Here is a 23738-nt window from a genome sequence, read left to right as displayed (position 1 = left end):
ATAGCTCAGAGTGAACTCTGTGGTAAAGAAAAGGAGCTCTGAGCTGTTTCCACCTTGAGCCAAAGCCCCCTCACCACATCCAGGTCCAGGTCCCCCCCTCCCAATCTACAGCACAACTCGAGGACCTCACTTTGTAGAGTTGCTGCCTCTCTGGAGCACCACTACAAGGCAGCTGCCTAGTGCCCATGTTCGTAGCCCACTTCCTCCATATCATCACGAGTCACGGCATCCAACTCCACTGCAACACGCAATACAGCAACCCAGAACCATCACTCCCTTTCCATATGCACACATACACATCCCAACGATGACATGCCAAGATGTGTTCCCCAACACTGCCCTGGAATGCAACCCCACAGCAATGCCTGGAGTCACTGCCAACTCAGGACACCTGCAGCCACCCCACAACTCACTGCAGAATGGAATTAGTCCCATTGTCCAGTATTTCCCCAAAACCTTGGTATAGGGTATGCACCGCTCTGCTCCTTCCCATCCACCTCGCAACCGCTGGGCCAAGATGAATCCAAGATGGCAGATGTAACGGAGAAGTTTGCCCACCAGTGAAAATGTTGGAGGTAACAAGAAAGGATAAATGAATTAAAACCCTACATGTGTGCACGGTTCATGGTTAATAACTGGATCAGCAGCCAAGTGTTGAGATGTCCTGGGAAGAAGGATTAAAGGTGCCTGACATAGAGCAGACAGTTGCTCAGTGTTCTCTCTGTCACACTTCTCTGGGAGTGGTAGCAAGATTCATTTATGATTTGATTGGTCTTCCTCTTATCTCCCCTCCTCCCCTGATCTGAGTCTAATCTTGCTGCCTGGGACTCTCTCTCTTTCTGTCTCCCTAGCTCTGATTGCTTGAGTCTCCAGTACCTGGACCCAGTGCCCTAAGCCCCCCAAACTCTGAAACTTAGTCAAGCAAAGGATTAATGCTTCCAAACCCTAGTTTCCCATGTTTACCCACCACAAATGCAGCTGTTTCTGGTTTGTGATGATGGGTGAGTTTAGGATTCATGCTCAGCACAGAGTAATTGTCTAAGTGGCAGAGCCAAGATTAGAACCCAGGTCCTATGACTACCAGGTCTGTCTTTCCACCAGGCACACGGTTTCCCCATGGAACTCTGGGCAACAAAGGCCTAGGCTCGACTTCCGGGTCAGCCATATAACCTCTCTAATGTCTCAATTTTGTTGTTTTTTTGTTATTGTTTTTCACGGCATTTGTTAAGCACTTACTGTGTACCAGGCACTGTACTAAGTGCTGGGGTAGACACTTATAATCAGGTTGGACACGGTCTGTGTTCCACTTGGGGCTCAGAGTCTTAATTCCCATTTTACAGATGAGGTAACTGGGGCTCAGAGCAGTGAAGTGACTTGCCCAAGGTCACACAGCAGGCAAGTGGCAGAACCGGGATTAGAACCCAAATCCTTCCAACTCCCAGGCCTGTGCTCTATTCACTAGGCCACACTGCTCCTCAGTTTTCCCATTCGCTAAATGGGAATAATGATACCTGCCTTTCCCTACCTCAGGACTGGTGCAAGAGTAAAAATGACCTAAGTAATTGGAAACTGTTTTAGAAATAGAGTCACTAAATAAAATCATAGTATTAGTACACCGTTGGTCTTTTTTTTGATTGTTGCAAGGGAAGGCCAGGGTCTAGAAACCCTGGTATGGACCAAGGTCAAGGTGTGAGAGGGCAGAGCTAGAGCTCCATTTCTTATCAGAAACTGAAAGGATGAACTCAGGGGGGAAGAGATTGAGAGGGAAAAAGTCTGCCACTCAGACCAGACCACCCTGAGCCTCAGCAGGCCACCATCACCAGTTCTTCTAGGGAGGCATGATTTGGGAGTGACTGAGGATGAGTAGGTAGAGAAATGTCTTATCCTGGGGAACATTTGCCCATGATTCACACAGATTTGTGTTGATTCTCAGGGTCTGAAGGAAAATGATATACATTGGCAGCTTTCAGACCACCTTTACCTGTAGCCCACCCCCTATCTGCCCCATGACCCCACCATGAGTTACCTTGAATGCTGCATTCTGGGAGGGAAGGGGGGTTTAGTGTTGATGGTGTATCATTGTGATTCCTGGAACCACAGTGAATCTTCCTCAGCAAGGCTCTGTGCAAAAACCAGCAGGTGTGAGAGGGTGCGACATGCTTCCACTATACCAGAGGACTCCAGAGTGACAGCCAAGTCAAGCTACCATTGTGCCAGGCTCTGTCCATCTTGCTCCCCAAATTGCAGCAGGACTGGGGTATCCTATTCTCCTCCCAGGACCCCATCTACTTTCCCAGAAGATGGAAGGGAAGGGCGTTCCCTAACGTTCTGGTTTGAGAAGATGACACCACCATCCTTCCCGTTTTACAAGCCTGTGACCTTGGGGTTATCCTTGACTCCTCTCTGTTATTCAACCCACATATTCAATACATCACCAAATCCTTGCGGTCCCACCTTCACATCATTAAAATCCGTCCTTTCCTCTCCGTCCAAACTGCTACCACGTTATTCCAGTCACTTATCCTATCCTGCCTTGATTACTGTACCAGCCTTCTTGCTGATCTCCCTGCCTCTTGTCTCTCCCCACTCCGGATCATATTTCACTCTGCTGCCCAGATCATTTTTCTTAAAAACATTCAGTACATCACCCCCCTCCTTCAAAATCTCCAATGGTTGCCCATCCACCTCTGTATCAAACAAAAACTCCTCCTCATTGGCTTTAAAACACTCCATCACCTTGCCCCCTCTTACCTCACCTCACTTCTCTCTTTCTACAACCCAGCCCTCACATTTCACTCCTCTAGTGTTAGCCTTCTCACTGTGTCACCTGTCTCAACACCGACCCCTAGCCCATGCCCTGCCTCTGGCCTGTAATGCCCTCTCACTTCATAACCAACAGGCAATTACTCACCCCACCTACAAAGTCTTATTGAAGGCATATCTCCTCCAAGAGGCCTTCTCAGACTGAGCCCCACTTATCCTCATCTCCAGCTCTCTTCTGCATCACCCCGACTTGCTCCTTTTGCTCTTCCCTCCTCCCAGTCCCACAGCATTTATGCACATATATGTAATTGCATTTATTTGTACTGATATCTGTCTCCTTTCCTCTAGACCATAAGCTCACTGTGGGCAGGGAATGTCACTGTTTATTGTTGTACTTTCTCAAATTCTTAGTACAGTGCTCTGCACACAGTAAGTGCTCAATATATACGATTAAATGAATGAGTGAGTGAATGAATGAATAAATAAATGTGAAGCAGGGAGGGCAGACAGAGTCAGAGTGACAAAGCTTGTTAAGCACAGAAGTAGAGAGAACAAGAGTCAGAAAATCGGGAATACAGAGTCAGACAAAAATTAAGCTTCCAAGAAGAACAGAGGTAAAGAAAAATCTTGATCAAAAGAGATGGAGATTCAGAAACAGATGCATGGACACTGAGAGACAAAGAGAGAGTGGGACTCAGAGACCAGAGAGAGAGAGGCAAAGAGAAATAAGACTTTAATAATAATGGTGGTATTTGTTAAGCACTTACTATGTGCAGAGCACTGTTCTAAGTGCTGGGGTAGATACAGGGTAATCAGGTTGTCCCACGTGAGGCTCACAGTCTTAATCCCCATTTTACAGATGAGGTAACTAAAGGCCCAGAGAAGTTAAGTGACTTGCCCACAGTCACACAGCTGACAAGTGGCAGAATGGGATTCGAACCCATGACCTATGACTCCCAAGCCCAGGCTCTTTCCACTTTAAGAGAAGGAGACAAGAAAGGGAGGGAGAAGTAGAGAAGATTGAGAACTCTAGAGAAGGAAAGGTAGAGCTATAAAGACTGAAACAGAAATGAAAGTCATTAGACAGAAGTCATTGGTCTCAGTAGGAAACCAAAACTTGAAACTCTCTTAAAGTGCTCTTCTGGATCTTATAATCTTCTCAGTCTTTACTCACTGCCTTTGGTGGTCTGTCTTGAAATAGGGGTCGAAAGACCTTGGGTTACTTAGATTCTGAAGTACTGTATGTGTGAGGTGGAGGTGCAAGGATCACAATACAAGCAATACAGTTAATACAAGGATGCAAGCAGAATTCACTAGGATAATTGCAGTCAATCCATATATATGTAGAGTTGGGAGAACAGGTCATAAAGAGATAGGTTTAAAGGAGGAATAATACCATAATACTATGGTAGTGTCTTTCGGGCTTGAGAGAACCCTGGATTCTCAAAGGGAACTTCTGCTCTCACATAGTTTCGGGTTGCCTGGCATCAGCAGTGGCATTTCTGGACCCAAGGCTGAGGCTCAACTCCTTAGATCTTCTCGCGGTCTCATATACCCTTTGGCTGTCCAGCTTATGTATGCAGCTGGGCTACTGAGGCTTATTACCTCAGTAATAAGAGGTACCTGTTACCTCTCTGTACCTCTTCTCAATTGCTTCCCATCCTGGGTCTGTGTCCATTCACCTGTCTGTAGGATGGCTTAGTGCCTTTGTGTAAGACAGAACTCAAAGTGTGTTGGGCACCCAGAATATATGGTCAGCATTCGGACACAACACCCCACATTCCTCTGGTTAAACCTATATTTTCCTCCTCAAGGACAACATTCATTCATTCAATAGTATTTATTGAGCACTTACTATGTACAGAGCACTATACTAAGCGCTTGGAATGTACAAATCAGTAACAGATAGAGACAGTCCCTGCCCTTTGACGGGCTTACAGTCTAATCAGGGGAGACAGACAAAAACAATAGCAATAAATAGAATCAAGGGGATGAACATCTCATTAACAAAATAATAGAATCAAGGTGATGTACATCTCATTAACAAAATAAATAAGCTAATGAAAATATATACAGTTGAGCAGATGAGTACAGTGCTGAGGGGAGGGGAAGGGAGAGGGGGAGGAGCAGAGAGAAAGAGGGGAAAAGAGGGCTTAGCTGAGAGGAGGTGAATGGGGGGGGCGGGGGAGGAGGAGGGGAGCAGAGGGAGCAGAGGGAAAAGGGGGAGCTCAGTCTGGGAAGGCCTCTTGGAGGAGGTGAGCTATAAGTAGAGTTTTGAAGAGGGGAACAGAATTAATTTGGCGGAGGTGAGGAGGGAGGGCATTCCAGGACCGCGGGAGGACGTGGCCCAGGGGTCGACGGCGGGATAGGCGAGAACGGGGGACGGCGAGGAGCTGGGAGGTAGAGGAGCGGAGCGTGTGGGGTGGGCAGTAGAAAGAGAGAAGGGAGGAGAGGTAGGAGGGGGCAAGGTGATGGAGAGCCTTAAAGTCTAGAGTGAGGAGTTTTTGTTTCATGCGGAGATCAATAGGCAACCACTGGAGGTTTTTAAGAAGGGGAGTGACATGCCCAGAGCGTTTCTGCAGGAAGATGAGCCGGGCAGTGAAGTGAAGAATAGACTGGAGCGGGGAGAGAGAGGAGGAAGGGAGATCAAAGAGAAGGCTGACACAATAATCCAGCTGGGATATTAGGAGAGCCTGTAACAGTAAGATAGCCATTTGGGTGGAGAGGAAAAGGCGTATTTTGGCAATATTATAAAGGTGAGACCAGTAGGTTTTGGTGATGGATCGGATGTGTGGGGTAAACGAGAGAGCCGAGTCAAAGATGACACCAAGGTTGCGGGCCTGAGAGATGGGAAGGATGGTCGTACCATCCACAGTGATAGGGGAAGTCAGAAAGAGGACAGGGCTTGGGAGGGAAGATGAGGAGCTCAGTTTTGCTCATGTTGAGTTTTAGGTGGTGGGCAGACATCCAGGTAGAGACATCTTGGAGGCAGGAGGAGATATGAGCCTGAAGGGAGGGGGAGAGGACGGGGCAGAGATGTAGAGCTGTGTGTCATCTGCATAGAGATGATAGTTGAAGCCGTGAGAGCAAATGAGTTCACCAAGGGAGTGAGTGTAGATGGAGAAAAGAAGAGGGCCAAGAACTGACCCTTGAGGAACCCCAACAGTTAGAGGATGGGAGGGGGAGGAGGAGCCCGCGAAGGAGACCAAGAATGAACCAAGAATGAACCAAGAGAGATAAGAGGAGAACCAGGAGAGGATGGAGTCCGCGAAGCCAAGGTGAGATAAGGTGTGGAGGAGAAGGGGATGGTCAACAGTGTCAAAGGCAGCTGAATGGTCAAGGAGGATTAAGATAGAGTAGGAGCCATTGGAGTTGGCAAGAAGGAGGTCACGGGTGACCTTAGAGAGAGCAGTCTCGGTAGAGTGGAGGGGACGGAAGCCAGATTGGAGGGGGTCCAGGAGAAAATGGGAGTTAAGCAATTCTAGGCAGCGAGTGTAGATGACTCGTTCTAGGAGCTTGGAAAAGGGTAGTAGAGAGATAAGGCGATAACTGGAAGGGGAAGAGAGGTCGAGAGAGGGTTTTTTTAGGATGGGGGAGACATGGGCATGTTTGAAGGCAGAGGGGAAGAAGCCATTGGAGAGAGCGGTTAAAGATGGAAGTTAAGGAGGGGAGGAGGGCAGGGGCGATGGTTTTTATAAGGTGAGTGGGAATGGGGTCCGAGGCACAGGTGGAGAGGGTGGCACTTGCGAGGAGGGAGAGTTGTCCTTTGAGTTTATTGCAGGGAAGGATGGGAAAGTAGGGGAGAGGGTTTTGGAGGGGGGCAGGATGGGGAGGGGTGACTTTGGGGAGCTCAGACCTGATTGTGTTAATTTTCATGATGAAGTAGGTGGCCAGATCGTTACAGGTGTGGCATGGGGGAGGGGGAGGAACAGGGGCCTAAGGAGAGAATTAAAGGTCCGGAACAATTGCATTAGGCTGATATCTGAATACAGGTCAAATGATTCACATGGTTTCAGTGGCACACACATACACACATACAGTGGAAAGAGCCCAGGCATGGGAGTCAGGGGTCATGGGTTCTAATCCCGGCTCTGCCGCTTGTCAGCTGTGTGACCTTGGGCAAGTCATTTCACTTCTCTCAGTGGAAAGAGCACGGGCTTTGGAGTCAGGGCTCATGAGTTCGAATCCCAGCTCTGCCACTTGTCAGCTGTGTGACTGTGGGCAAGTCACTTAACTTCTCTGTGCCTCAGTTCCCTCATCTGTAAAATGGGGATTGGGACTGTGAGCCCCACGTGGGACAACCTGATTTCCCTATGTCTACCCCAGCGCTTAGAACAGTGCTCGGCACATAGTAAGCGCTTAACAAATACCAACATTATTATTATTATTATTATTCTCTGGGCCTCAGTTCCCTCATCTGTAAAATGGGGATTAAGACTGTGAGCCCCACGTGGGACAACCTGGTGACCCTGTATCTACCCCAGGGCATAGAACAGTGCTCTCCACTTAGTAAGCACTTAAAAAATACCAACATTATTATCATTATTAAAACCATAGAGAAGGTTTTAATAGCTCTGCAAATCTTTACTTTCCTGGGGATATGATCAATCAATAAAACAATCATATTTATTGAGCACTTACGGTGTGCAGAACTATGTACTAAGTGCTTAGGAGAGCACAGTAAAGCAGAGTTGGTAGACATGTTTCCTGCCCACAATGAGCTTACAGTTTGGACTGGGAGACAAACATTTCTGCTGCCTGGATCATTTTTCTACAAAAACGCTCAGGCCATGTTTCCCCACTCCTCAAAAACCTCTAGTGGTTACCTATCCACCCCTGCATCAAACAGAAACTCCTCATCATTGTTTTTAAAACACTCAATCGCCCTCCTCCTCCTTCCTCAACTCACTACTCTCCTGCAATCCAGCCCACACACTTCATTCCTCTAATGCTAATCTTCTCATTGTATCTCATTCTAGTCTATCTTGCCACTGACCTCTCACCTACATCCTGCTGCTGGCCAGGAATGCCTTCCCTCTTCATATGCAAAGACGATCACTCTCCCCACCTTCAAATCCTTGTTGAAGTCACATATCATCCAAGAGGTCTTCCTAGCCTAAGCTCCATTTTTCTTCAACTCCCACTTCCGTCTGCTTTGCCCTGACATGTTCTATTTGTACATTTTCCTTCCAGTCCCACCACATTTTTGTTCTATCTGTAATTTATTTATTTTTATCAATGTCTGTTTGCTCCTCTAGACTGTAAACTCATGCGGGCAGGGAATATGTCTGTTATATTGTTCTATTGTACTCTCCCAAACACTGAACACAGTGCTCTGCACACAGTAAGTGCTCAATAAATATGAGTGACTGACTGACATTCATATGAATAAATAAATTATGGATATGTACTTCAGTTGGAATGAGGGAAGGGTAAATAAAAGGAGCAAATCCAAATGTAAGGGTGACCCATAAGGAAGTGGGAGAAGAGAAAATGAAGACATTGTTCGGGAAGGTCTCTTGGCGAAGGTGTACCTTCAGAATGAATGAATGAATGAATAAGGCTTTGAAGGTGGGGAGAGTGATCGTTTTTTAGATATGAAGAGGGAAAACATTCCTGGCCAGTGGCAGGAGGTAGGTGAGAGGTCAGTGGCTTGATAGATGAGATTGAGGTACAGTGAGCAGGTTGACATTAGAGGATTGAAGTGTGGGGGCTGAGATAATAATAATTATAAGAGTAATAGCTGTATGTGTAAATTGCTTACAAGCAAATCGAGTTGGACAAAGTCCCTGCCTTGCACAGGGCTCACAGTCCTAATCACCACTTTACAGATGAGGTAATTGAAGCCCAGAGAAGTGAAGTGACTTCTCCAAGGCCACACAGAAGACAAGTGGCAGAGCAGGAATTAGAACCCATGATTTTCTGACTCCCAGGCCCATGGTCTAGCTACCATATGCCATGCTGCTTCCCGTATAGTAGGATAGCAGTGAAGTAATAAGGAAGGAGGGGGCAAGGTGGCTGAGATCTTTAAAGCTGATGGTAAGGAGTTTCTTTCCACCAACTTCCCCTGTTACCCTTCTCCCCTTCTCTCTGATCCTCAGCTCCCTTGATATCCTTCTCCCTTTTTTCTCTCTTTCTTTCAAATAGTCTTTCTTTCTGTGTTTTATCCAGACTGGTCTTTTTATCATGGGTCCAGTTTGTCTGAGCAAAATAAGGCAAGAAAAAAATAGCAACATCAGGAAGGGTATAAAAAACAAAAGAAATAGTTGTGCCAAAAGTATTGGTAGCCAAACTAGCACTTTTAGGAGCTACCCAGAACAGAGTAACATTTGAAGAGGTTCTTTGTGTCTCTCATTGACCAAACATCTACGAAGAGGAGCCTGGGGAAGCCCGGAAGGTTTTGGTTATGTTATGTGTCACTGTGCTATCGAGACTACTATGGACAAGGGACAACAGTCACAGTAAAACCATGTAAGTAAACAATTTACTACATTGTTTTCATCATAGGGAGGAAGAAAATTGATAAAATTCTGTTCACTTGGTGGAGATTGCAATATTTGTTCTTTCCAGGTTGGGGATTAAGTTGATCAAGGGTAATTGTAGTTTCATAAGCCAGTGACCATCCTAGGGGAGAGATGCCCGCTTAGGAGCAATGTGAGGGTCCCAGAGGCAGGTTTTCAGGGTCTTGTGCTTGTAGGGGTGGAGGGAACCAGTCACTCTTAACTAGAGAGATCAGGGTTGGGGTAATAGTGGGGCTCTAATCCCTTCCGTTTGGTTTTGTTTTTAACCCTCCCATCTTTGGGGGATTCTTTGGAGGGATTGTGCCAGTTAATGAACACTGAGGGGGTCATCTGAAGGGGCCATCTGCCTCTCAACAAAACAACACCTAGTCATCCCAGGCAGATTAGGATTTTTTCTTAACACCTTCAGAAGAGAGGCTTTCAGTCACTCACTCAATGGTCTAAAAGACCTCTGTATCAGAAAGTTCTGCAGAGCCTTCCTCAGTCCTTCACTCTGCAAGGCCAGCTGGCTCCCTCAGTAGGGTTGGAAGAACAACTTCTTCCCAATCCCAGAATCATGGGAGCCAGGATTCTGCCCCCTCAGCCTCCCTCTACACTCAATGATCTTGATTTATTTCCTTCCCTCCCAGCTCCAAAAGCCTCTCCCACTTCTCCAGGTCCCTTCTATTCCCTTTTCTGGTCCCCTCAGGGCCCTCCTCCCTCTTGTCTTCTTCTTCCATCCCTCTGCCCAGCCTCCTTAGCCAGTTGCTGCAGCCCAGCTCCCTCCTGGTGACCCAATCCTGGCTCCCAGAGTGGCTCTCACAGTAAATCCCTCTCTGTACCATCAGTTGTCTCCTCCAGGTGAAAGGCTGCAGCCCTGGGGTCTGCATTGCTCACAAGCTGATCCCCATCCCATGTTCAGAGTCTTGAGTGTCCACCATTACTGTTCCATGGCTGCACTTGGGTTTAGGAACCAACCTTCCCAAACACCAGAAACCTGGCAGGAACATTTATCTGCTGTTGTGGGCAACAGGCTGGATCTGATCATCAGTTTTCAGCTCACCCATCCCAGAGGAGTGAACTTGCGTGGCAGATGTGTTTTGGATCAGTTACCCACTGTTTTCCTGACATTATTTGAGATGTCCTGGGGCTAGGAGAGTGGTCTATTCAGATTCCAAAATGTGCAATGCTTGGCCACCCTCCAGGCAGTTCTGTAATAGCTCTGGCTTCTCTGTTTCTTCCTGACAGGGATTGAGTCTCTGATAGAGTCTGGGGGAACTGTGAAACCAGCCGGGAAATCTCTACGTCTCTCCTGCACAGCCTCCAGCTTCATCTTTGGGAACTCTGAGATGGCTTGGTACCAGCAAGCTCCTGGGCGAGAACCAGAATGGGTCTCCCACATTGACCCCTCCGGGAGAAATCCGTGGTACGCAGAGGCTGTGAGGGGCCGCTTCTCCCTCTCCAGAGACAATGCCAAAGGCCAGCTGTACCTGCAGATGGATAATCTGCAAGTTGGAGACAGTGGCCGGTATTATTGTGTGAGACTCACAGTGAAGGGAAGGGACTGGGAGCCCCCACACAAACCAGCTTTCTGTTCCTGCTCAACTCTGGCAGAGCTGAGCTTGGCTGCTGTGGAACAAAACCACAGAGGAAACCATCTTCCCAGCAGCAACGGACTGAGAGGCGGGCGTTCTGCCTAGGTCTTGGTGACAACTGGAGGCCAGCAGGAACAGCAACATAAAGGACTCTAAGCAAAGAACTAATGATTGGAGTCTCTGCTTCCAGGTCCCCAGACTCCTCCCACTTCTCTGATTCTGCTCCCCTGAAAACAAACTAGCTCATTCTCCTCCTCCTTTTCCTCCTCCTCCTCCTCATCATCATCAACCTCATCTGCCACCACTGCTGACTGACCACCTACTGGGTACCAAGAACTGTACTTAATGCTACCATTCCCCTGAAGACTACAGTAGGGCAGGGAGTTGTTCAGGGTACCATTGAGCAACTACTCAGTGCAGAGCATTGAACTGAGCACTGGGAAATTAGCAACAGAAGTAATATGTAGGATCAATCAATCAATAGTATTTATTGAGTGCCTACTGTATACAGAGCACTGTACTAAATGTTTGGGAGAGTACAATACAGTAACAAGACACAAGCCCTGCTTTCAAGACACTTACAGGCTAGCAGGGAAATCAGACACTAAAATAACTTGTAAGGGGAAGATTTGCACAAAAAATCTGTGAGGGTGAGAGTGAGCAGCATGGCTTAGTGGAAAAAGCATGAATTTGGGAGTTAGAGGATGTGCGTTCTAATTCCAGCTCTGCCATTTGTCAGCTCTGTGACTTTAGGCAAGTCATTTAACTTCACTGTGCCTCAGTTACCTCATCTGTAATTGGGATTAAGACTGTGAGCCCCACGTGGGACAACCTGATACTTAGAGTGATTCTTCTAAGGGAGTCAGGTGGAGAAAAAATACAAGCCTTCAGGAGGTTTAAGATTGAGAGTATAGATAGAAATGATAAAAAGGTGGAGTGTGGCCTACTGGAACGAGCACTTGGGATATGGGTTGTGTCCAACCTGATTATCTAGCTTCTACCCTAGCACTTAATAATAATAATGTTGGTATTTGTTAAGCGCTTACTACGTGCAGAGCACTGTTCTAAGCTCTGGGGGAGATACAGGGTAATCAGGTCATCCCACGTGAGGCTCACAGTTAATCCTACATAGATACAAGGTTATCAGGTTGTCCCACATGGGGCTCACAGTCGTTATCAGGTTGTCCCACATGGGGCTCACAGTCTTTATTCCCATTCTGCAGATGAGGTAACTGAGGCACAGAGAAGTTAAGTGACTTGCCCACAGTCACACAGCTGACAAGTTGCAGAGCCAGGAGTCGAACCAATGACCTCTGACTCCGAAGCCCAGGCTCTTTCCACTGAGCCACGACAGTCCCTGGTACATGGTAAGCACTTAACAAATACCATTAAAAAATGGAACACTCCAATTAATCAATGAATCAGTTGCTGACTACCACCTCCTCACAACAATGTACCAGAGTCCCTAATGATAAAAATAATAATAATGATGATGGTCTGTGTTTAACACTATGTGCCAGGAGCCCTACTAAGCACTTGGGAGGATGTAGGCAAATCAGGTGGGACGTGGTCCCTGTCCCACATGGGGTTTACCTTCTTAATCCCCATTTATGGATGAGTTAACTGAGAAGTTAGGTGATTTGCCAAAGTCACAAAGTATACATGTGAAGCAGCATGGCTTAGTGGAAAGAGCACAGGCTTGGAAGTCAGAGGATGTGGGTTCTAATCCTAGCTCTGCCACTTTGTCAGCTCTGTGACTTTGGGCAAGTCACTTAACTTCTCTGCCTCAGTTACCTCATCTGCAGAATGGGAATAAAGACTGTGAGCCCCATGTGGGACAACCTGATAACGACTGTGAGCCCCATGTGGGACAACCTGATAACCTTGTATCTATCCCAGTGGTTAGAACAGTGCTTGGCATATAGTAAGCGCTTAATAAATATCACCATTATTGTACATATAGCAGGACTGGGATTAGAACCCAGGTCTTCTGACCTTCAGGCCTGTGATCCATCCACTAGGCCATGGTGCATCCTGTAAGAGAGCCCCTAAAATAGAGAAAGATCCCAAACAAACATAAGAGCTGCAGAAGTTCGAACTGGAGAGAGAATTAAAGTGATTAATGCGGAACAAACCCAAGTATATAGTGATGCAGAAGGGAGGGAGAGTTGTAGGAAAAATGAGGTATTAGTCAAAGAAGGCCCCTAGAAGCAGATATAGGTGTGGTCATTCTCACCCACCCGAAGAACCTGCAGTTCAGTCCCCCACTTATTCACCAGAAACTCCAAGTTAAACTGCTACTGCTCTGCACATTCACTGTTAAAATGGTCTGATTTTATCATGTCCCCTCAATCCCCTCTCCGTTACCCTAAAATCTCTGCAAAATATCTCCTGAACCTCTCCAGTCCCACTCTTCTCCTGTTCTCTTCTGGACTCTCCAATCATTTCCGGCAGTCTCTCAAGAGATCTCTCACCTCCTCTCAAAATTTACCCACTCTACCTCCGCTTCCAATCCCACCCCTTCATGCCTATTAAAACATTTGCTCTCTCCTTGCTTCCCTCCCTACCAGCCATCTTCAACTGCTCAGTTTCTAAGGGCTTCTTTGTGATTTTACATCCTAAATTCGGGTGGAAAAAGCCCCCAGAGTCACTGTAGGAGAATCCAGACATTGGTCATCCTCCAAAGTGTCCTAAAGGCTTCCAGATTGCTCGTTCTCCTACTACAGGTTTTTGGAGTTCCCTACTAACTGTTACTCAAGTCCCTGGATCCCTCTTGTTGCCATCATTCTAAAGTTGACACAAGCATCCCTCCAAGGCATAGAGGTCAATGGGGACTAGCCTAGCACCCCCTTCTTGGGATTGGCTGCAGGAAGCATATGGGCATGGCACTTTTGCCCATGGCTACCTAGGTCACATTTCTCCCTGAAACTTTCCCCTCAGCCCCTACTGCAGGGAGACACCAAGATCTGGGGTCTTTACCATATTGAATACATTCTTAATAATGTAATAACCAAAGCAAGTCTAGGTTAAACCACCTTTCCCTGGATCTGGGTGGAAAGATGAGGAGTTCTGTTTTAGACATAGTGAGTTTGTGGTGTAAGGAGGACATCCAAGTAGAGATGTCCTGAAGGCAGGAGGAAATACAAAACTGCAGAGATGACAGGTCAGAACTGGTGAAGTAGTTTGAGGAATCATTCAAATGAAAGTGACTACTGAAGCCATGTGAGCGAATGAGTTCTTCAAGGCAGTCGATGTAGAAGGAGAACAGAAGGGAAGCCAGAATGGAGCCTTGAAGGTTTCCCACAGTTAGGGGATGGAAGGCTGAGGAGGAGCCTGTGAAAGAGACTAAGAAGGAACAGCCAGAGGGAGGGGAGGACAACAAGAAGGCAGTGTCAGTAAAGCCAAGTTTATATAATGTTTCCAAGAAATGGAGTGGGTCTACATTATCCAAGACAACTGAGAGGTCAAAGAGAATTAGAATGGAGTAGAATGGTCATTGGATTTGGGAAGATGAAGGTCATTCATGACCTTAAAGAAAGGCAGTTTTTGTGGAGTGAAGGGAGCAAAATCCAGATTAAAAGGAGTCAAGAACAGAATCAGAGAGGAAATAGAGACAGCAGGTGTAGACAACTCACTCCAAGAGTTTGAAGAGGAATGGTAGGAGGAAGATGGGGAAATACCTAGAGAGAACCATGGGGTCAAGAGATGATGTATTTAGGAAATTCGAGAGAATGTTTGAAAAAAATTGGGAAAAAGCCATTAGCAAATGAATGGTTGAAGATGGTAAGTAGAGCGAGGGAAGAAGGGAGGGAGCAAGTGTTTAGATAAGCTGCAAATGAATGGGGTCAGAGATGCAGGTGGGGGAAATAGATTCTAAGAGGAGGTGGGAGACTCCTCTTGTGAGGGGGCTGGGAAGGATGGGAGAGTCAAAGAGGGCAAAGGAGGTGGGAGGGTCTGGAGAGAAGCAGGGTAGAATTTAGGGAGATAATTGACTGATGGTTTCAATTTTATCAATAAAGTACATGATCAGGTCATTAGGGGCAAGAGATGGGGATGGTTGGGGAGGGGACGAGATGTATGAGAAGAGAGTTAAATCTCTAAAACATCTTGCGTAGGCAATGACCTTTGAAGTTATTAAGGATGGAGAAATAATGTTGCTGGACAGAGGAAAGGGGAGAGTTAAAGGCTTTGAGGGTGAACTTGGAATGCATAATGTTGGCCTTGTGTTTGGATTTCCACCAGTAGCATCCCGTAGCTCATGCACGGGAAGTGGAGGAAGAGTACTGTGGAGGTGATCCAGGGTTGTGGGTTGGTAGTACAAGATTGGGGGAGGGACAAAGGAGTGAAATAGTTGAGTTCAGTGGAGAGGGTGTTGCTGCTGAGAGCATTGATCAATAGAAGGTAGTTTGGTTAGGGAGACTAAATGGGGCAAAGTGACTTTACAAAATTAGAGGGAGTCAAAGTGTCTGAAGGTCTCTGTACTGGGACAGGACAGATCTGTGGGGAGTAGATTTTTGGGAGAGAAGGTAAGTGAGGAGGTTGTGGTCAGATAGACAAATTTCAGAGTTGGTGGAGGCAGAGATTGTGCAGTGACAAACAATCGATAAATCAGTCATATTTACTGAGCGTTTATTGTGGTCAAAACACTATACTAAGCATTTAGGAGAGTACAATAGGACAATATCACAGAGTGGATAGTCACATTCCCTGTCCACAAGGAGTTTAGAGTCCCAGGCAGTGTTACAGGGTTGGATAAGTGCTTGGATTACCATGGTAGCAGTTAAGATGGAGAAGATAGGGCAGATTTTAGTGATGTTGTAAAAGTTCAACCCAGAGGATTTAGTGTTATATTGAATAAGTAGTTTGAATGAGAGAGAAGAGTCCCCTGCGGTATTGTGTCTTTCAACTCAGGGGCCTGACTCAGGCAACCTCAGAACACAAGCTGGGGCAGGATTTTTGTTATGCTTTGTATCACTGGGACAGGAGAAAGACAATAATGCACAGCTAGTTTTCAGAATTGGAACAGAGGTTACAGTGGAACCAAGTAAGTGACATATTCAATATTGTTTCTTTATGGTAGGAAAGGCATTGGGTAGCACATCATTGAGAGACACGGGCACTCTATGGTATGTTTTTAGCTCTCGATTTCATGCCAAGAGCATCTAGAATTCAGAGGACAGATTTGATCAGTCCCTCACAGACCTCTCTTCTAATCCCTGTCTCTGATCTTCCTAGGGAACCTCAATATCCAAGCTAGAGCTGTGGTATTATCCCCCTCTAGACTGATTTTGCTCAGGCCCTGGACCCGAGGGCCTGGACTGATGTGCTTGCCAGAGGGTTTATTTGGATTGGCTAGAAAGGCTTTTTAAGAGCCCATCCTGGCACTCCTTGGGATCCAGAAGACACTGGCCAAGTGGTAACTAGTTTTATCTGGCTGCAGAAAGCGGGTCAGAACTCCCCTTCCATCTGCCATTTCAGGGGCAGAGCTGCGAGCAGGGGGACTCAGAGAATCCACTGGGAACATCCTCTCTCCCTCCCACTCCATAGACTCCTCTCTGCAGGGCACCTGGCAGGGTTTGAACAGTCGACATCAGGACCCTGGTCCCAGATTCCTCTCTACAAACAGCCTGCATAGTTTCCTAAAAATCTTGCTTCCTTCCTAAGCTAACAAGGCAAGGGGCCAAAATTGAAATCCTGAGAGATCTCTCTCTTGTTCCCCTTTTCTTTGAACCCCATATCTCAGCTACCTCCCCCTAACTGGCTCAGGTCTCTCCACACATTTCCAGGAGATGTTCCCCAGGGAGATCCTGCAATTTCCACCTCAGAGCCCCTAACCTGGAAGTTCTCCTCCCCTAACCATTATCATCATCATTGTCTTCACTTTCACCAGTACATACTGCAGGCTTATTGTGTGCATGCTTATTGTGTGCAGAGCTCTGTCCTGGGCTCTTAGTGTGTGCAGACCTCTGTACTGAGCCTGAACTGTAGAAAGAACTCTGAATAAAACCTCTACTATGTGTAAGGCTATGTACTGAGCCCCCACTGTGTACAGAGCTCTTTGTTAAGCCTCTACTGTGTTCAGAACTCTATACTGAGCCCCTACTATGTGGAGATGACTGCATCAAGCTCCTATTACATAAAAAATGCTGTCCTATAGGGACCTGAGAATATGCAACTGAAGTAATACACCCAGTCCCCTACCCTTGAGGAGCTTGCAATCCACCTCTCCTAACTGTGATTTTCTCCGTGAAAATAAACCTGAGCTTGTTCCAAGGTCTTACATGGAGTGTCAGGGGAAATCATAAATACAAAGGTAAAGAAATGAACAGTGATAGGGGAAAGGGTAGGAGAGCTTGTCAGGGAGGGCTTGTGCAGTCATGAAGTAGGACAAAAAAGAGGCTGCGGTGATGTTCCATTTGCACCGTTACTGTGTGGCTTGCCACATCTGAGGCAAACCTCATCCAGCAGCTCCTGAAAGGCAGCAGGGAGGCAAGAGGAAAGATTCCTCTCCCAACCTGAAAACCACCTAGAGCCAGCTGGCCTCAAATCTAGCCTGTGGACAGAGGGAAGTTCAGGCCCTAACTGGCCTTGGGTTTAGGCAGCAGGGGTGGGGGAGGCAGAGGCGGGTGGGGACAGGGGGCAGGAGGGCTGGGGGTAGTGGGGGCAGGGGGCAGGACAGAATCTGCTTCTTCCTAGGTGCCTCTCCAAAACAACTGTGTTTCAGGAGCCCCAGCTGAATCCCAGCCCACGTTATTCATTCTGAGGAACCAGAGCTTCGGTGGTTGCCTGGTGAAAGATTTCTATCCCAAGGAGCTGAGCCTGACTCTGTCCGCGCCCCGCCCACCACTCACTGAGCCTCTCCAGGCTACGGCCTCCTCCTCCCAGGGTACCTACACAACTGTCAGGATTGGACAGTTCAGCAAGGAAGATTCGGTGACCTGCTCCGTGTGGCATGGCTCCATGCAGATAAACGTGACCGAAGGACAAGATGCAGCCCCAGGTGGAGGTTGGTGATGGAAGGCCGGGGTGTGGGACCCAGGGAGCAAAGGGTATCCATGGTGATAGGGTCTGTCACTAAGCCCCTACAGACAGCGTGTCACATAATCTCCGTAGCAGGGCAGTTCTGGGGAAAACATCGACCCCCGAGAGCTCCCATCACCTGGGAAATAGGAAATGGTCACCCAAGTGGTCACCTCCTCCTCCTCCTCCCCTGGGGTACCGCTTTCTCCTCATCCAGAGGCTCTTGGGGACTGGGATCAGCAGTTCCTCATTGATCAGAAGGTCAGGAAGTCTAAGGACCCAGAGACACAATTTCTGGCAGTAAGCTGCTCTGGGCTAGAATATGGTCTCAGGCCAAGAGCACCAGGAACCTGATGATACTTTTCTCGTTGCAATACATCCCAGTTCAAGAAAGTCCAGGCAGTCTGACCCCGCCCATCCAGAAAGAAGATACGCAGGTGAATTATAACTAAGGGGGATTTCCTCAAAGATGTTCAATGCCTCCCTGATCACCTGCTTCTAGATTTTATTCCCTTGGCAACCTGCAAGACCGGCCTCTGTTGTAACCAAAACTTCTCGGGCTTTCTTTTCAATCAGTTTCTTATGATTTAACACTTACAGTATGTGACGAATAATCAGCCAGCCTCCTCCTCATAAAAATCTTTAATAGGCATCAACCCTTAGTCTTCTCTTTTTTAGATTAAGCACCTCCAATTCCTCTCATCTTTCCTTGTAGCACCTATTTTCCACCCATTTCAATATAACTGTCACTCTTCTTCTGACCTTTCTGGTTTCTCCACATCCTCTACAAAACAAACAAAACAACACCCAGTGGGCTAACAAGGGTCCACCAAGACAGACCATAATGGAATAATCTTGGCCCAACTTCTCTGGGTGCTCTGCTGCCTTTTTAAAGAGACCTCTACATTGCTGATGCATATAAGACAGCTTACGTTCCACCAAGGTTCCCTGATCACAGCCTTTGAAGGCTTCCTTCACCTTATTAAAATCACATCTCCTTCAACAAACATTGTCCCACTAAGCCCTTTCTCCCCTCTTCCTTCTCCTTTCTGCATCACCTATGTACTTGGATCTGAACCCTTTAAGCACTTGATATTCACCTCATCCTCATCCTCACAAAATATATACATATCTGTAATTCATTTTGCCATCTTCCCCTCTAGACTTCAAACTCCTTGAAGGCAGGAAACAGGTCTGCAAGCTCTGTTGCATTGCATTCTCTCAAATGTTTAATATAGAGCTCTGCACACAGTAAGTGCTCAATAGATACCATTGATGGATTGATTGTTTGTCATGAGTTGTGCCCTCCCAATCTCTTCCCAGCCTGTACTTGTCATATTCATCCTTTGCGCCTATGTGCCCTTTTGGCACTCTGATTTATAACACTTGATCCAATTTGTCTAAGTTTCTTTAAACTCCTTCTCTGCCTTTCATAACATTTGAAACCCATCAGATTTAGTGTCTTCTGGTAATTTTATGAGGAAGTTTTTGATTCCTTTGCCCTTTGCTTTATTCTGCACTAGTTTCTCTCATCTCCCCTGTTAAAGGCACATGATTACCATAGTGGGAATTTGAGTCCAGATGTCGTGTCCTTTGGTACCCCTTTCCCTCAACATGAAATCATTGTCACCACCATTGGACTAGATCAAATTAAATCCCCACCTTCAGGCAAGTGGGTCAACAGTGGCATAGCCAGGACATCCCAGTTCTAGGGGGCTGCTGCTGCTAGAGTAGGGAGAGTGGGCCAGTCTTCCTTCCCTATTTATATTCCACAGTCATGCCTTCACAGTCCTGTTGTTGTCATTTTTTCTTCCTTACTTCTAAATATCTAGATTAGATAGACTGTAGCCTGCTTTAAAATCAATGTGTATGTCATACTAAACTGATTGCATGCAATGACTCTGGTGAAAACATAAAAAGAAATCCAATTAGATCCTCCGTCCCCACTTCCCAGTCCTAGCCTAGAGCTTTACTACTGGCCTTCCTTCTGGGACTTTCTGAGAGAATCATAACTTTGCAAGTCAAAAAGTGTTCATATACCCCTTTCCCAGAGGGTCTCTGGGACTGGAAGTGAGCCAATGTGGTCAGGTGGTCTGATGGCCCAGAGACAGTATTCCCAGCAGGAGACAGCTATGAGTTGAAAGACAGTCTCAAGCCAAGAATACTTGGAAGCTGATGATACTTTTCTTGTTTCCAAACATCCTGGTTCAGAAAATCCTGATGAATCTGTCCTCAGCTGTTCAGAACAGAGCATCACAGGTGAGTTATAACTGAGGGGCAAAAATGGGTGTCTGTTCTTGTCTTTAAAGACCTTCATGCACAGAGAATCCCTCTCCTCCATGGTGGCCTGTTTCTAGATTTTATCACCTTGACAGTCTGAAAGTTTTCCTATCTGTTCTACTGAAATCTCTCCTACTTTCATTTCAACCAATTTCTTGATGATATTATAAAGGTGAGACCAGCAGGTCTTGGTGACCAATTGGATGTGTGGGGTGAATGAGAGAGCTGAGTCAAGGATGACACCGAGGTTGCGGACTTGAGAGACAGGAAGGATGGTCGTACCGTCCACAGTGACAGGGAAGCCAGGGAGAGGACAGGGCTCAGGAGGGAAGATAAGGAGCTCAGTTTTGGACATGTTGAGTTTTAGGTGGCGGGTAGACATCCAGGTGGAGATGTCCTGGAGGCAGGAGGAGATAAGGAGACTGAAGGGAGGGGGAGAGAACAGGGGCAGAGATGTAGATTTGGGTGTCACCTGCATAGAGATGATAGTTGAAGCTGTGAGAGCGAATGAGTTTACCAAGGGAGTGAGTGTATATGGAGAACAAAAGAGGACCAAGAACTGACTCTCGAGGAACCCTTACAGTTAGAGGATGGGAGGGGGAGGAGGAGCCTGCGAAGGAGACTGAGAATGAATGGACAGAAATATAAGAGGAGAACCAGGAAAGGACAGAGTCCATGAAGCCAAGGTGAGATAAGGTGTGGAGGAGAAGGGGATGGTCTACAGTGTCAAAGGCAGCTGAGAGGTTGAGGAGGATAAGGATAGAGTAGGAGCCATTGGATTTGGCAAGAAGGAGGTCATCGGTGACCTTTGAGAGAGCAGTCTCAGTAAAGTGGAGGGGACGGAAGCCAGATCGGAGGGGGTCCAGGAGAGAATTGGAGTTAAGGAATTCTAGGCAGTGAGTTTAGGCAACTCATTCTAGGAGCTTGGAAAAGAAGGGTAGGAGGGAGATAGGGTGATAACTAGAAGGGGAAGTGGGGTCAAGAGAGGGGTTTTTTAGGATGGGGGAGACATGGGCATGTTTGAAGGCAGAGGGGAAGAAGCCATTGGAGACTGAGCAGTTAAAGATAGAACCTAAAGAAGGGAGAGGTTAAGGGACGATGGTTTTTATAAGGTGAGTGGGAATGGGGTCCGAAGTACAGGTGGAGGGGGTGGCACATGCAAGGAGGGAGAAGATATCCTCTGAGGATACTGCAGGGAAGGATGGGAAAGTAGGGGAGAGAGTTGGTGGGGGCGAGAGGCAGAAGAGGGAGCGGTGACTTTGGGGAGCTCAGACCTGATTGTGTTAATTTTCGTGATGAAGAAGGTGGCCAGATCGTTGGGGGTGAGGGATGAGGGAGGGAGAGGAATAGGGGGCCTGAGGAGAGAATTAAAGGTCTGGAACAATTGGCGGGGGTGATGGGCATGGGCGTCAGTGAGGGAAGAAAAGTAGTTTTGCCTGGCAGAGGAGAGGGCAGAGTTAAGGCAGGAAACGATAAATTTGAAATGGATAACAGTTCTTGGTCATAGTAACAATAGAGAAGTAAATTCCGCTAAATCATCCGGCCCTAGACCCAATCTTGTCTGGCTACACTCCTTATCCCATGGTTTTCACTTCCATTTCTCTCTCAGAGTCACATCTGGAGAATTTTCATTCCTCTACCAGTCTCAACTATGGGAGGAAGAGTCAAACAGAGGCATACCCATCCGGTTCTTAGCTTGGACAGTAGCTAGCAAGTGGAAGGCAATCTGCTACATGTCAAAATTCACCTGAGCTGGACAGCAGTGGCACGGGAGAGAGTTGAGGGCAGAGACTCAGGTTTACGGCAGGGAAGGAGGCAATCGTAAACTACTTTCGTATTTTTACCGAGAAAACTCCATGGATCCACTATCAGAAAGATCGCAAATGGAGTTGTGGCATTCTGGGAGAGATGTATCCATGATGTTGCTATGGGTCAGAGGCGACTTGAAAGCATAAGACAAGTCACTTCCATTCTATGACTTTCCCTCTCTTCACTATCCAAGGCTGCAGCTGGTAGCACCACCGCTTCTACGCAGCACCCCAGGGCAGCGTTCCCTTGTAGTGACTTGAGTCTCTCAGTCCAGTCAACTACTATTACCTTAACACTGAGATCAAATTAGAAATCAGAATAGTCTGAAACCCAAAAGATTCCTATTTTTTGCTTTCCTTTTTAAATATTATTTTCCTTTTTCTCTCCAATGGCTAACTCACACACCTTTCTTCTGATGGAGACTATCTCTGATTACTCAGAGCAAATATATGATAGCTAATGCTAATTCTCCTTTATGAATTCCATTCCTCCAAATGGTCTTTGACCTGGACCTGTCATTGAGTACTGTTTTTGGAATAGATTTACTGGGATTTTCTATTAGTCAGCTTGTTCTTCAGTCAACCTAACCACCTCATGGCTATGATGGAAATCTTTCTTTCCCAAGGTCAGGTTGCATATGGGATGGAAATCAGGTTTTAAAATCATTGTCCTTCTAATTGTTCTTCATCAAGGTCTTAATTACCCACAGCCTTCAACTCTGCTTTCCTCTCCCAGAGAAATAGCCTGGGGGGTGGGGCCGGGTGGGGTGGTTTGTGAAGGAGGTCTGGACCTGCGCTCTCATAGAAGGGAGGGAGAGGGGCTGGGGGCTGGGCCACAGATCCCTGTTCAGGCTATAGGTAAGGGCTTGGTCAAGGGCTCAGAGGCCAGAGAGGCTGGTCTCCAAACCAGGAGGCATGGGTCCTGAGGCTTTATTTCTGTTTGGAATGGAACTGGGGTCTGAACCCTATGAGTAAGCAGGCAGAGAGCCCTCAGCTGCCCCAGATCAAATGTGGATAGGGAGCCCAGCACTCTCTGGTGAGTCCTGATGCTACTCTGCTCTTCACAGGAGACCATGAGTGGGGCAACACACTGTCCATTTTCATTCTGGTGCTCAGAGTTCTGCTCGTGAAAAGTGTCGTACTCAATGTTCTTCTAACAGTCCAGGCCTCGTGCTGCTGAGGTAAGGGTTGTCCCCTCCTATTTGAGAGCCCTTCAGGCAGGGGAGACATAAAGCACCCCAACCAAGCAAACTGGTTCCCCCACGTCACATGAGTCTACTGGCTCAGGCAGCGGGTGGAGATGAAGATGCTAGGAAGATATGAAGCATTAGTGAGCAGTGTCTCTGACAGTCCTGGTTTCAGGGCTGGGGGTTGGGGTGGGCCCTAGATTTTCTGCATTCAGGGGCTTGGTTAACCTGGGTTATTTTTCTTCTAGACTGCTGGAGCCTCCTATCTGGAACACCACCACTTGCTACCCTTTGTTTCCACTGGCCCTGAATCACTTCCCTCCCTAGTGACTGGAACAAAGAACTGTTGCTGACTCATTTCTTTGTCAATTATTATTTGGGTTTAGGGTTGGGGTTTGGGAGAAGTTTCATCACCATATGTAGGCACTTTCTGTGCTGGGGAAGGGACTGGGGAACTAAGTAAGGCTTATGGTCCAGGCTGGAATCAGATCCCTTGTCCTGAGATTCTATTCTGAGACACAAGGTGGAAAGTGTCATGAGTTTCACTCTGTGGGGCCACTTGCGCCTCTAGAAACTGGGGAGAAG

The 23738-nt window shown here is 47.1% G+C and overlaps 1 protein-coding gene across 1 annotated transcript; it reads left to right on the top strand.

The window, feature by feature from the left end:
• Positions 1-307: 307 nt before the first annotated feature.
• Positions 308-23501, top strand: LOC103169821 (immunoglobulin alpha-2 heavy chain-like). Its single transcript, XM_029046602.2, has 8 exons — positions 308-460; positions 9138-9234; positions 10512-10806; positions 15832-15902; positions 17583-17864; positions 20090-20137; positions 23034-23147; positions 23402-23501. The coding sequence occupies exons 1-7, from the start codon at positions 308-310 to the stop codon at positions 23144-23146; spliced, it is 1059 nt and encodes a 352-aa protein (XP_028902435.1). The 3' UTR covers position 23147; positions 23402-23501.
• Positions 23502-23738: the final 237 nt, after the last annotated feature.

This window comes from Ornithorhynchus anatinus, chromosome 2 (genome assembly GCF_004115215.2).
Source record: "Ornithorhynchus anatinus isolate Pmale09 chromosome 2, mOrnAna1.pri.v4, whole genome shotgun sequence".
NCBI classification, from domain to species: domain Eukaryota; kingdom Metazoa; phylum Chordata; class Mammalia; order Monotremata; family Ornithorhynchidae; genus Ornithorhynchus; species Ornithorhynchus anatinus.
The sequence above is the reverse complement of the archived record's forward strand: the minus strand, read 5'-3'. Positions and strand labels throughout refer to the sequence as shown.

What these genes read in the sequence shown, in the direction of transcription:
- LOC103169821 (XM_029046602.2), top strand. Translation starts at nt 308, where the DNA reads ATGACATGCCAAGATGTGTTCCCCAACACTGCCCTGGAATGCAACCCC. An exon ending in AGTATTTCCCCAAAACCTTG is followed by an intron (nt 461 to 9,137) that starts GTATAGGGTATG and finishes ACATCTACGAAG; the next exon opens with AGGAGCCTGGGGAAGCCCGG. An exon ending in AACAGTCACAGTAAAACCAT is followed by an intron (nt 9,235 to 10,511) that starts GTAAGTAAACAA and finishes TCTTCCTGACAG; the next exon opens with GGATTGAGTCTCTGATAGAG.